The 12,247-nt window shown below is 40.9% G+C and overlaps 1 protein-coding gene across 5 annotated transcripts in view; it reads right to left on the reverse strand.

The window, feature by feature from the left end:
• The window catches only part of pard3ba (par-3 family cell polarity regulator beta a), a 131,528-nt gene that overhangs the window by 93,134 nt on the left and 26,147 nt on the right, over positions 1-12,247 (reverse strand). For 4 of the 5 annotated variants that reach the window (XM_020592181.1, XM_020592179.1, XM_020592178.1 and 1 more), the window contains exons 4-5: positions 6,067-6,173; positions 1,200-1,282 (exon numbers count right to left, since the gene is read on the reverse strand). In XM_020592181.1, the coding sequence (XP_020447837.1) occupies positions 1,200-1,282; positions 6,067-6,173 (190 nt within the window). The remainder of the gene's footprint in view (positions 1-1,199; positions 1,283-6,066; positions 6,174-12,247) is intronic. The other variant, XM_020592177.1, reaches the window with a different exon arrangement.

Raw genomic sequence — 12,247 nt, forward strand, 5'->3', positions numbered from 1 at the left:
CTTTTTAATTGAGAAATCAGAGGATGCAAAGGATGCTAAACAATTGTCTGTACTCTCATCACAGGCTCGCTGGACAAGCCAGGTTGGGATGGAGGATTAACTGTGGCCACAGTTACTGTATGACTGACAGCCCGGAGAAATGAAAATCCTGACAGAAGTCCGCCAACGACATGACCAAAAACAAAAGGTGGACGTCTATGCACACTTGCGTACAGTACACACATTCATCTAACACCAGATCAGCCAGTGGTGCAGCTTGATCCTAACGATACACCAAGACACACCAGGGTTTTTATAAGCTTACAGGTCAAGTGATAAATTTGTTAAATGAGTAACAGCTTAATAGAAATTTGAGCATCAAAAGCAATTTCACTTGCTTAAACCTTTTAACAGTTTTGAACCAGGGTTTTTGATAATGAAGAAATATTAAATGTGAACTGTTTCATTCAATATTTGTAATGGAAAATACACAACATTTAGCTCCACCTAGAAAATTCATTGGACAAAATGCGGTTATTAGAATTGCCATGATATCAAATATGATTAGCATGTACAGAAGAGTAATCCAATAAATCTGTGAAATCTTTTCAATCTAACTGCCAACAAACTATTAGCTATGAATCTGGCAAATATTTATAGTAGCAGTAGCGAATTCTTTACAACCTCGATCTCCACTGCAGGAGAGTGGGACATCACTAAAGTTGAGGTGCAAAAGTTGCTGGGATTGCCATGATATTTAAAGTAAATTAAAAAAAAATTGTAATAATACAATTCATTGGACCGCTAGTAAATTAACATGTTAATGCCCCTCACCTTGCCTTATCTAGACATACAACATGGTGGTTCCCCATTGGACTGATTTACATGATTTAGGAAGCACCTGCGTGCGAAAGCTGTTATAGAAACAAGTTGCCTTGCTGTGTTACAGCAACTTATAACAACTGCCAAAAATAATTACAATAAATTCTACTCCTCATGTCTCAACATAGAAGGATAAGGGATGGAGGGATTCCCATCCAGCTCCATGACCACATGATACACATCCACACACACACCCAGGAAACTATTTAATCCAGTGTCAGGCTGTCAAACAAAGACTGCAGTGTTAACGCTAGTCTCCATCACACGACTGTACTTAGCTCTGATGTGTGATGTGTCTGCTGCCACAGGGATGTCAACAAATGCACACACACACTTACTTGCTGTTAATCCTGCTCATCATGGTGGGGGGACTGTCCGTCTGTCGGTCCAAAGCTTCTTTCAGTACAGTCTTGATTTCCTGCTTTAAAAAAACAAACGAAAAAAAAAACATTCAGTCAATGGGATGACAACAGTTTCCTACCTTCACACATTCACACACACTAAACAACCAGTAGCCAATAGGAGAAGGCCTGCTGCAAATTGACAAAACAATGCAACACCGCCATCAATCACCTTTGCAGACAGTGAAGAGAGAGCGGCAACCGGACGCTTCACCTCCTAACATGTGCCGCAGCCCTTCCTTTACTCCGTCTATGTATATTTCTATCTACCTACCTCCCCCTCCCCCTCCTTCCACCCTGCCCTAAGCCAGGGAAGGCTCTATTTCTAAACTGGCAAAATCAACAACCACAGGGCAATAAAAGGAAGAAGAGAGAAATGTGGGAAGAAAGACAAAGGCTAATGCATCAAACTGTTGCAAGACACTCAAACACAAGGGATGTGAGAGAGAAACTGCCCCAAATCGCTAAAGACAAGAAGGGTGCAATTAGGTCCTTCTGCCTTGTCACTTTCATTGTGTCACTTGTACTAATGGCTAAAGCTCCCACCCACCAGTCTGATTCTCAGCAACCCCCCACCACACCCAGCTCCCTGGTGGGCCCTCTGTCACACACAGAGTAAATATATGTTTTATATTGCACACCCCCTGACACACACATCCATCTTCTGCAAATAATATCTCCACATACCGGCTATACAGAGCTGCAAACATAAAAATGGTGTATTTATGAATACACACTCAAATATACGCTGCCTTCACAAACAGTGACCCACTTATCTGGGTAGTGTGAGATTACCCCACAATAGAGAGTATGTATGTGTGTGCGGGGGCAGAAGGATTAGCTGGAAGCTCCATTGTTGCTGTGCATCTTCCCGCAACGCCATTAGCCAACACACACACACCACATACTTCTCTTTCTGCAGTACATACACACATGGTCATTATACAACAAGGTAACAACAAGCATCAAAAACACACTTGAACTTTTTGTACATCCAGTTTTACAAGTACTGCACCGTGAAGCTGAACTACAGACTCACAGTAACATAAAAAACCTTGTTTGTCTACCTCACAACATGCTGAGTACATTATGTAAGATATGGCATGATTCGAATGTACTCATATACACTCACATGTACACAAGCCTGCCTTTCTTTAATGCCTTAGGATCACTCCATGAATCTAATCCCTGATTGAGAGCACTCCTTTTTTATGCAGCTATAAAAACAGCAGCCCTGCTGAGCTCAACCAGTCAGCTTGCCCCACTCATCATTCACATCTCAACAAGCCAAAAAGAAACATTTGTACCATTCCAGCCCCTAAAAGTAGGTCAGATTGTTCTCTGTGTATCTGTCACAGTGAACCTGTACACTCAGAAGGATCACATCATTTGTACTACTGTATACATATGATTATTACTTTTGCACTTTCATTTACACCTTTAATTATTATTATGAATGTTTTCATTCACTTACTAGCAATAATACACCAACATGTCGAACTCATGTTAGTAGTGCTAGCACTAGGCTAATAGTACCACCTGCAAGCATACTATGATATGCATAACCTACTGGTAGTGACCAAAATGTGTCTGTAGAACCAAGAGTCAAAAACTGACAAGTGCTGAAACCTGTCATCAAATGGCAAATGTCTTGTGCAGGATTTGACACTAGAGAACTTCTTTTGCATAAAATTACATTTATATTGCTCAAAGTAAGATATTAAAAAAGTATTATTGTGGTAACAGCAAGACTGAAGTATTGTATGGTGTTAAAAAATCATAACAATAAGCCTTAGTGGTGTGACTACCACCAACGCTTCAACTGACACTTATTTCCCAGCTGTACTCACACAGTGAATGACACTTTCACTTCTGTCAGTGCTTACACTTGCACTGACAATAACGTCCTTACACACACACACACTCACAATTTGAACTCTTTTCATCACTTACACCGCAAGTGACATTTTCAACCCCGTTCGATGCTTACTCAATGGACTTGCACTTCAACTCCTTTCAGCGCTTTCATTCTGGCTGAATACATCATAACAAATGTATTTCACCAGTGCTCCAAAAATCGGAATTTAAATGTTTCTTCTGCAGTTTTAGAGCAGAAATGAGCACAAGTACGTTTTCTTCAGTTTTGTTTTATGTTTGTTTCTCTTTTTTTTTTCTTCAATGAGTGATTTGAATGCAACAGGAAAATAATTTGTGATACCTGTCTGAAACCCCAGCTGAGTCCAACTAACAGATTGTTAATGTGCTGCACACTGCCATCCATGTTTTTGTGTTTCGGGCGCTGTGTGTAGTCTGAAGTATGTGTGAGTGACACAGTGGTGTGCAGGCATATGAGAGATGAGGTGTGTGGTTGTTGCCAGATGGATGAGTAACGAGGTGTGTGTTTCCTTTGTGTAGTTCTTCTGAGTGCCATAGTCATCTGCTACATGTTAGGTGGTTGAGCAATAGTGTGTCTGTGTATGCGCATGTTAAAGCAGTGTATATGTATACACACTGCAGGATCAAAGATTCAGTGTACCAGCCAGTGATCCCTGACCCTCGTCATGTCCATCACATCAACAACCTGCAGTGCTTGTAACTGCTAGCAGGAAACAACGGTGCATTTTAGTTTGGCTAGTTAAGGTGTGAGCTTTTTGCATCACGGCCGATTCACACATCAACACCAGACAGAGCGTAACATGTTTAACTCTGACTCTTTACTGTGTTAACGTCTTGCATTACTGCACCTATTGAACATCAGCCGAACATGTGGCAGACAACGAGGGAGCGAGAAGAAAAGAGAGGATTTAAAAAAAAAATTTAAAAAAAAACAGTAAAAGGAGAGTGATTAAGGTGACAGGAGCAAAAGAACAAGAACTCAGCAGCTACTGTTGTTAGTAACATTAAAAGTCTAATTTATTAACTTCGAATGTGGCAGGAAGTCCAAATCAATTAAAGGGCCAACTGCATGTTTTCTGATAAAGAGAAAAGGAAAGAGCAAGGGGAGCTATCCATAGACTGCGTGTGAATCAAAGACACAGAGAAGTGGGCTGACCTTGGTCTTCACCATAGCAGGCAGTAAAATCAATTAAAGGGGCAGGGCACTTATTTATCACTCTATCAGCCGTAATTATACCTTATCTAGCTTTCAATACCTCCTCCAAGACAAAAAAGGACAGAAATGTGTGTGTGTGTGTTACTTGTAAACGTTTAAGAGCATGAGTGTGTGGACATAAGGAGGGGATGGTAGAGCAGTGGATGAGTGAGGATGTAGAGATAGTGTATTGATCTATGAAAGTCCACCAAACACAAGACTCAGTATGCCCAGGAGCAGTGATGTCCTCCTCGCCTGTCTCACACACACACACCAAACTCGCACACTTAAAAGGCAACAAAGCAAACCATACAATATTTGTTGAGACTCAGAAAAACCAACTCACAGTGGCTTGTCAGGAAATCAAAATTTTATGGTAATCCCTCCTATAGTAGCTGAGATATTTCAGTCTTGACTAAAGCGGTGGACTTTTTGATGGGTCAACATTTCCATTCATAGAGTCACACACCACTAGTGTGGCTACAAATGGCAACACATCACTAAGGAACACAGACATTGAAAAACTGATCTCCATATTTTGTATGTTAAAGACTTTGGTGATGGGTCTCCGAAGTTTTAAAAAGCCCTCATTCTTATTCACGACAACCAAAAATGCCTTTAAAACAAAGTAAAAGCACAAAAGCAATGATATAGTAACATCTACCAATGAGCTAAAGAGCAGTGACTGGGTTTAAATAAGGCCCCAGAGGCTTGAAGCGGAGCTTCATCTGTCAAGATAGAGATTTGTGTAAACAGTTTTAAGGATATTTTAAATCATCTATAATGAGCCTATTCACTCTGCTCCAGCCATTTGCTGTTTGAAGGCCTTATGTTTAGTTTTTTTTTTTGATATGTGCCTCGTTGTTGCAGCTACCTGACAACTGGGTTCTGCTTAGTCACTGCTTTGTCGAATAGGGGTTTAAAAAAAATACTCACACACGAGTATTGCAATATAATGTTTCGCATACTGTATTGATTCTCAAAAACACAGTATCAATTTAATTAATTAAATTAATTTAACAGTTCATATGACAAATAATGCTATGCTGTTGGATGCTACAGGGACTGTGACAAATGCAGATCCTTGTTCTGACTGCATTCAAAAGTAAATCTTTTTACAGCTGTTAAGCATATGGGGATGACAGTTCTTATAAAATTAGATAAAAAAACTGCAATATAGGGCCTTATTTACCGTATCAGAATATACTGAATCGTAACTCCTGTGTAGTGACGCATATCGTATCCCCAGATTGTTGCCAATACACAGACCCTGCCGGAAAAAATTTCGTTGTGCTCTGCATAATGACAATCAAGATTCTTGACTCAACTAGTGTCAAAAACAGCAATGGTAAACAACAGGAGTCTTTCTTCTCACCTGAGTTTCCCCTCACATGCACAGAGGTGTGATGCTACATAGTCTCTGTCCTGCCCAGCACACACACACAATCACCCAGAGAGGGACAAGAAACAACAACAAACCAAGCCCTCTGTAAAGGCAGGCTGTTTGGAAAAGAAGAAGTGCACTTAAAATGCAGACCCTTTCAAAATACAGCCTGGGGCATGGAGCCGGACCACAAGAGGAAGAATCACTGGGCTTCTCCCTTTGTCTTCAGTGAGGGCATGACACACATCAGAGTCGCAATAGAAAATCTAACTTTCTCTTCTTCAGTTTTCTCCTATCCCAAGTTTTTATGTTTCTCACACTGTACTCACCGGTTCAGGAGACCTCTTGTTATGGCCATCAGGCTGGGGCATAGCTGTCGCCTCAGTGGGTGGGGCCAAAGCAGAGTCACTGCTGCTCCTTACCAACAGAGGTGTGTCTGGGATGACAAAGATAAGAGAGATAGAGAGGATCATTTGCATCTTTTGTTGGCATAGCACTGTAATGCACTTTTTTGTAGTAAATAGTTAAGTTGAAACTCGGCTAACTCTGAACCATGGGCAACTGGCACTACAAGAAAATGGAGCTAGATGAATTATCAGTGCATGATGAGAAAAGCCCTTTATGACTCACAGACTCAGGCCACCAACCTCACCATCCTTCTAGCAATATGCCCAAACACCACACCCACCCACAGTGTACACCTTCACATGACCAGCTGTTGCCTCCATGGCTCCAAACACACATTCACATGCACACACACAAAGAAGCTGGGAGAATGGGCAGGTCTCAACCCACATCAAAACAATTTAAAAGGATCTAATTTGATGTCTCCAATATTTATGGGCGTAAACAGCATAGTTTTCAAATTTAATTTGACAGAGGAGAAAATAAAGATGAGATTAAAAAAGGAAATGTGAGATAAACAAAGGCAAGGACAGAGCTGAGAGACAGTGATGGAGGAAGAGAGGGAGAAAAACTTCAAAAACTGAGCGACACAGAAAGGAAAGGCAAACAAAATTCTCTTCTCTCCTGTAATCAATCTCTCTTTGGGGGGTCAGTGACAGGGTCCTGGTCTAACGTGGTCAGAATAGAGAGAGCAGAGGAGGAGAACAAGTAGGGAAAAGGAATTGGCAACAGTCACGGTGTTTGTGATTACAGACAGATAAAAATGGTCATTCCAACCATTTCAGACACGTTTTCAGCCTCAAACACACCAAAGCAGATGTTCCATCACCTGATGATGTGTTCAGATCTGTCTAAGGAATTATCATAAATCCCTTCTCACGCTCCATCGCTGTGCTTCACACTTTCTTTCTACTAAAAGAGAATGTTAAAAGACACAGTGCTGACTTACTATCACTTATGGGAGGGAACTCTGAGGTGTTGTACAGCTTCAAAATGCTGTTTGTTTGGTTTTTTATTAGGACTCAAGTTTGTTTGCTTTTCTCTTTAGCTTTCACTTTGTTTTTGCTTCGGATGTCATGTACTGTAGAAAATTAGAAACTACACAGAAAACAGTATGATATGTTGTAATGAATGTGCCTTAATTTAACACATAAGCATCTTTTAAAAATATATATAGTCTCAGAGCCATCATCACAAGGCATAAAAAATAGCAGGCAAAACTAACATGTATGATTATCTGTTTATCTTTTGTGTGTCTAAATTAGGTCAAACACTACACATACTTTTCAACAATTGGTTGTTGATTTTAGAGGGACTGTGTTCTTTGAAACTACACAACATTATAAATTATTTCTTCTTCTTTACATTTGCAGGTCATCACATGATAAAGTTGACAAGTAAAGAAGAGCCATGTACTGAAAGCAGTCAAACTTAATGGATAGTTCTTTGCTTTCATTCCTGTACCAACCTGCCTGATACATTAATGGAAACTGGATGCAGATAAAAGCCAATAATTATATGCACACTGAATACCAAGCATTTATTACTGTAGGTTTTGAAAAGGTTAAATACTAACATTGCCAATTTGTTCAGAGCCAGGTTTGCTAAGGTAACACTAAAAAGATTTTGACCCACATGGGAAAGAAGTTGACACTTAACTTTTACACAGTGATAAACTGCACACCACTAAATCAAACCACAAGGACAATAGGTAAATTAGGTGCTACAGCAAAAAAAGCTGGAGGACATAATAATAATATGGAATCTGTAGATTTTATACATACTGAATGATAAATGGTAAGCAGCAACTTATTTCCACAGTGGTTATAATAGATTCTCAAAATGAGCTCTACAAATAGGCCACATCATCTCTCTCTCTCACACACACATTCACACACACACACATCCTTCATCACAATGTCAATGATGCAACTTTGTGACGTGACCAAGGCTGCTCCATGGTCACAGTCAGGGTCCATTACCCAGTAGCCAGCCTCCATAAATCCTCCTCCGTTATCCACTGGAGTCAGATCTGCCTCCATCAATCCACCCACCACTTAAATCCCTGGTGCTGGACCCTGTCACGTAAAGGAACCTGAGGGTCACTAGTTTTGACCTCTGACCTGTGGTGACCCGTGAAGGGTTAAGCGGTGTCACTGAGGGTCATGGATATTGATGAGAGTGACAGGTCAGCCACCATTTGGATGGTCATACACAAGATTGCCTCAGAGGAATTACTATTCAAGAGCGGCTGGACCAGTGGACATGGGCTTTGGCATCATACCCTGCAAACCTGTTTACATGCCTGAAAATAGTAGCATGTATCCATATGCAACCTCATTGAGCTATTGATTATATTTCACCCTGCAGATGATTTTGGTGCCTCCATCAACCACACCCCCAGTCCTAAACGGCACAGAGCAGCTGAAATGCCAGAATACATCAGAGGTGGCAGCTTTAGAAAAGGTCAGCTCACCCTTTCACATTATTCACCCTGAATATTCAGATTCACTTTCCCATTTAGTCATCGGTCACATAAAAATTTGATACATCATAAAACAACATCATAAGTTACTGAATCTAAAATAGTAATTTCACCAAATGGTTCTTCATCTAAAGCAGGTCATGCATTTGATCAAATGATAAAAAAATGAACTTAAAGTCCTGGGTCCTGAATTCAGTCTAAAACAAAAGCAGTAGTGTGGCATATGTAGTCCTCAGATTCATGCCCTCTGTGTGCAGTCTTATTTTAATATCACAAACATTTTCTGACTTTAACAAGCACTCTCCTACCACAAGGGTGGAGAAGAAGGGGAAGCACTGAAATGTGGGATGTATTTTAGGTTTGCTAATTTGATGGACCAGTGCAGCCACAACCGCTTGGTGCCCTGCAATGTTAAATAGACCCCACCCATCCAACTCATCTTAGCGGCTACTTCAAAGACAGAAAACAAATCTCAACACACTGTAACACACCCAAGATATGGACTTCCCTAATCTTCCTTTTGAGGCCTGTGTAATTGGAGAGACCTTGTGAACACTGCTAGTTCTGTGTTTATCTGTCTCCGACTCTCCATCTGCAGCTTTCTGGCTAACTAGGCTGCTTATGCAATTCTGGGAACACAAAGGTTTATTTTAAGAATTTCCTCTTGTTTTCAGTTGTGTGAAAGTTCTGTTAACGCTGCAATGCTAGTTCACTGCCAGGGCAGGGCGAAAACACGAATGGATCATGTTTCTGACTGTGTGTGATTGTGTGTGCGTTTATGATCTGTATGTGTGTCAGGGGATACACATCAATCAGTGTGGATGCCTTTGAGTTTGCATGTGTAAGCATGTGTGTTTAGTGTGTGTAGTACATATATTACCAACAGTGGCTGTGCTTTGCTTCTCTGTGTATTTATATTTGTGACGGTGTGCGTGCTTTCATGCCACAGGCCAGGGTGGTCTTGTTTCTTTGGCAATCGATAGAACAGCCGGGCTCATACCGCTCATGGGATGATGTGATAAGGACTCTTCCTTGGTGTGTGTGTTTGTGTGTGTGTGTGTGTCTGTGTAGCAGTAGATCAATCCAGGTCTAATCATCCCACTGGGGCAGCGTGAGGTCCAATCACGCTGTACAAACAAGTGGCCCAACCTGACACACAAAAACTTAGATTACTAAATTACTTCCTGTCCTGCATGCCACCACACAGTGCGATTACATGTACACTATAACCAGATTATCGTGAATAATCAGATGAAGGTAGGAGTGAGATTAAAGCACTCACATGGGTTGCAGGAAGCCAATTTCCCCAATAACTACAGGCTACATGATTGGTTGATAAATGGCTAAATGTGTTGTAGCCTACATGACACGTCCTGTTATCCCACAGCTGCTAGCCACATTAAATATGATTGGCACTTGAGCACAATAAGGTTATATACATGCCACAGCTAAACTGCAAGATTCAAGATGTGTTTAACATCATTTAATAATGGAGTTAACTTGTTTACATCTGTGACATCTGCAGTACAACATGTTTGTGCATGTGTCACACAACTGTAGTTTTTTCATCTATCAAAGGGGACACTGCATTACGGACACTGATACCAGAAAGTAATGTACGCTAGTACAATGAACCGTTAGCTAAAATGCTAACTTTAAGTTTAAGACTTGGCTTTGAATCGATTATACATTTTATTGAGAAGAGTTTCTGATAGCTGTGAAAAGCATGCTTTTTTATTTAATAACTAAGGGTTAGTTTATAGCACAATTAATAATCAGAGGAGGTTTGTAATATAAAACTACTTTTTGTGACCACTTTCTTTTAACCAATTTAAATGTGCAGAATTTTGTACGACTTGACGTGGAGTAGGAACTTGACTTGCTTGATTCTCACCACAGTAACATGGGACTTGCTTGAGACTTGAAGGTTAAGACTTGAGATTTGCTTGGGACTTGCACATGTGTGACTTATTCCCAATTCAGTCAAAATCTCTCTTCTTCATCTGATTTACTGCACCCATCACTGTCTCCCAATCTCCAGAATTGATGATATGGTCCACAGACTAAATGTGATGTAGCACAGTTAACAACCAATCTTGTTACAACACAAAGGAGAGCAAACACACTTGGAAACACACTCCTTTAAGACCACTCCAGTGGTGCATAGGTGATCGCTTTGTGTGTGCTGAGTTGTTTAACTTGCACATTGGGTTCTTTTGTTATATTATGCGTGCATGTATGCACATGCATGTCTGAATGACAAAAGCGGTCTCAGTGCATCAGTCTGACTCTGTATGAGGGGCGTCACAGGATCACATCATAACTAAGTTGGTCAGGGTTCAACAGGGCTGGAGAGCATGATGGGGGTGGGGGCAGTAGAGGTCCCAATGGGTTAAAGACAGGGTGGAACGGGGGTGTATGTGTGGGATGGGGAACTGGAATTAGTCCACTCACGCTTGGCTGGATCCTGGACAAGCTAACAGGCTACAGTGCTAATCTAGTTATAGGTGGAAGCCATGCAGAGACTGGAGGAACAGGGGAGGATGGGAGGCTGGGCTAGAGGAGGTATGGGGGGGTCAATAGGTCAAGGTCTGGGGGTGGGGGATTGTGAGCTGGATGGCAGGTGGTTGAAGCCAAATAGTAGCAGCACTAGGTTAAAAAAAATAGGGAAGGGACAGAAAATGGGACATAGAGCAAAAAACAGGCAGAGAGAGAGATGGCAAAGGATGTGTGGCTCCATGTGTGTATGAGGGCACCACAGTGTTTTCTATAGCCAGCAGATGGTGAAAGCAAAATGAAATGGGTCCCACGGTGGCCAAGTGACTAGACTAACCCTTGTTGACTGACACACAGACTCATTTGATCTGTTCTTGTCCTTCATCTTACACTTGGCCTCTTCTTCTTCTTCTTCTTATTCACAAAGTAATCAATGCAAAACAGTGGTATAGAAAAGAAAGGCATGCACAGACAAAACACTCTAGGTTATTCACAGTAAAATGTATCTTTAGCCAGACTGTAGCCAAGGCAGCAAATATTTCTCTAGAGGCTCCTTTAGGCTTCGGAGTGACAAGTCTTTTAGTGATATTTCCCTCTGGAGACGCACCATCCTCTCACCCTACCTCTTGACTGCAACCAAAGTAAGTAAAATTGCCATTTGTTGTTCATTTAAAAGCTGCATTTTTATATCATCTGCACATGCACTATTTGTCAAACGGTCATTCTCACTTAGCTTTCAGTGTCTGCCCCGATGAAATGACCATGATCAAGTCACTGAACTGCTAACAGCATTAGACGCGTTATGTTTTCTTACCCTAACCCCTGACTTTACAAGCAAACGGAATTTCCCTGCAGCAATTTAGTAGACAAGGAAAATAATTATTTATTACTACAACACTTCTCTAGAAAGGACAATAACTTTAAGGACATGGGAATTTTTGTTTTGCATCTATGCAGTCAATACAGCATGACTGAATTTACTTCTTAAACAAAACAGCATGACATTGAAAAATTAAGATCTTCTGTTGCTGCATTCATTTACATTTGCTCTGTAAAAGAGCACGAACTAAATGCCAAAAATATAAATGCAAATGCAAGGCAAACACAGAACAGGAGGAGGAGGG

This window comes from Monopterus albus, unplaced genomic scaffold (genome assembly GCF_001952655.1).
Source record: "Monopterus albus unplaced genomic scaffold, M_albus_1.0 scaffold16.1, whole genome shotgun sequence".
NCBI lineage: Eukaryota > Metazoa > Chordata > Actinopteri > Synbranchiformes > Synbranchidae > Monopterus > Monopterus albus.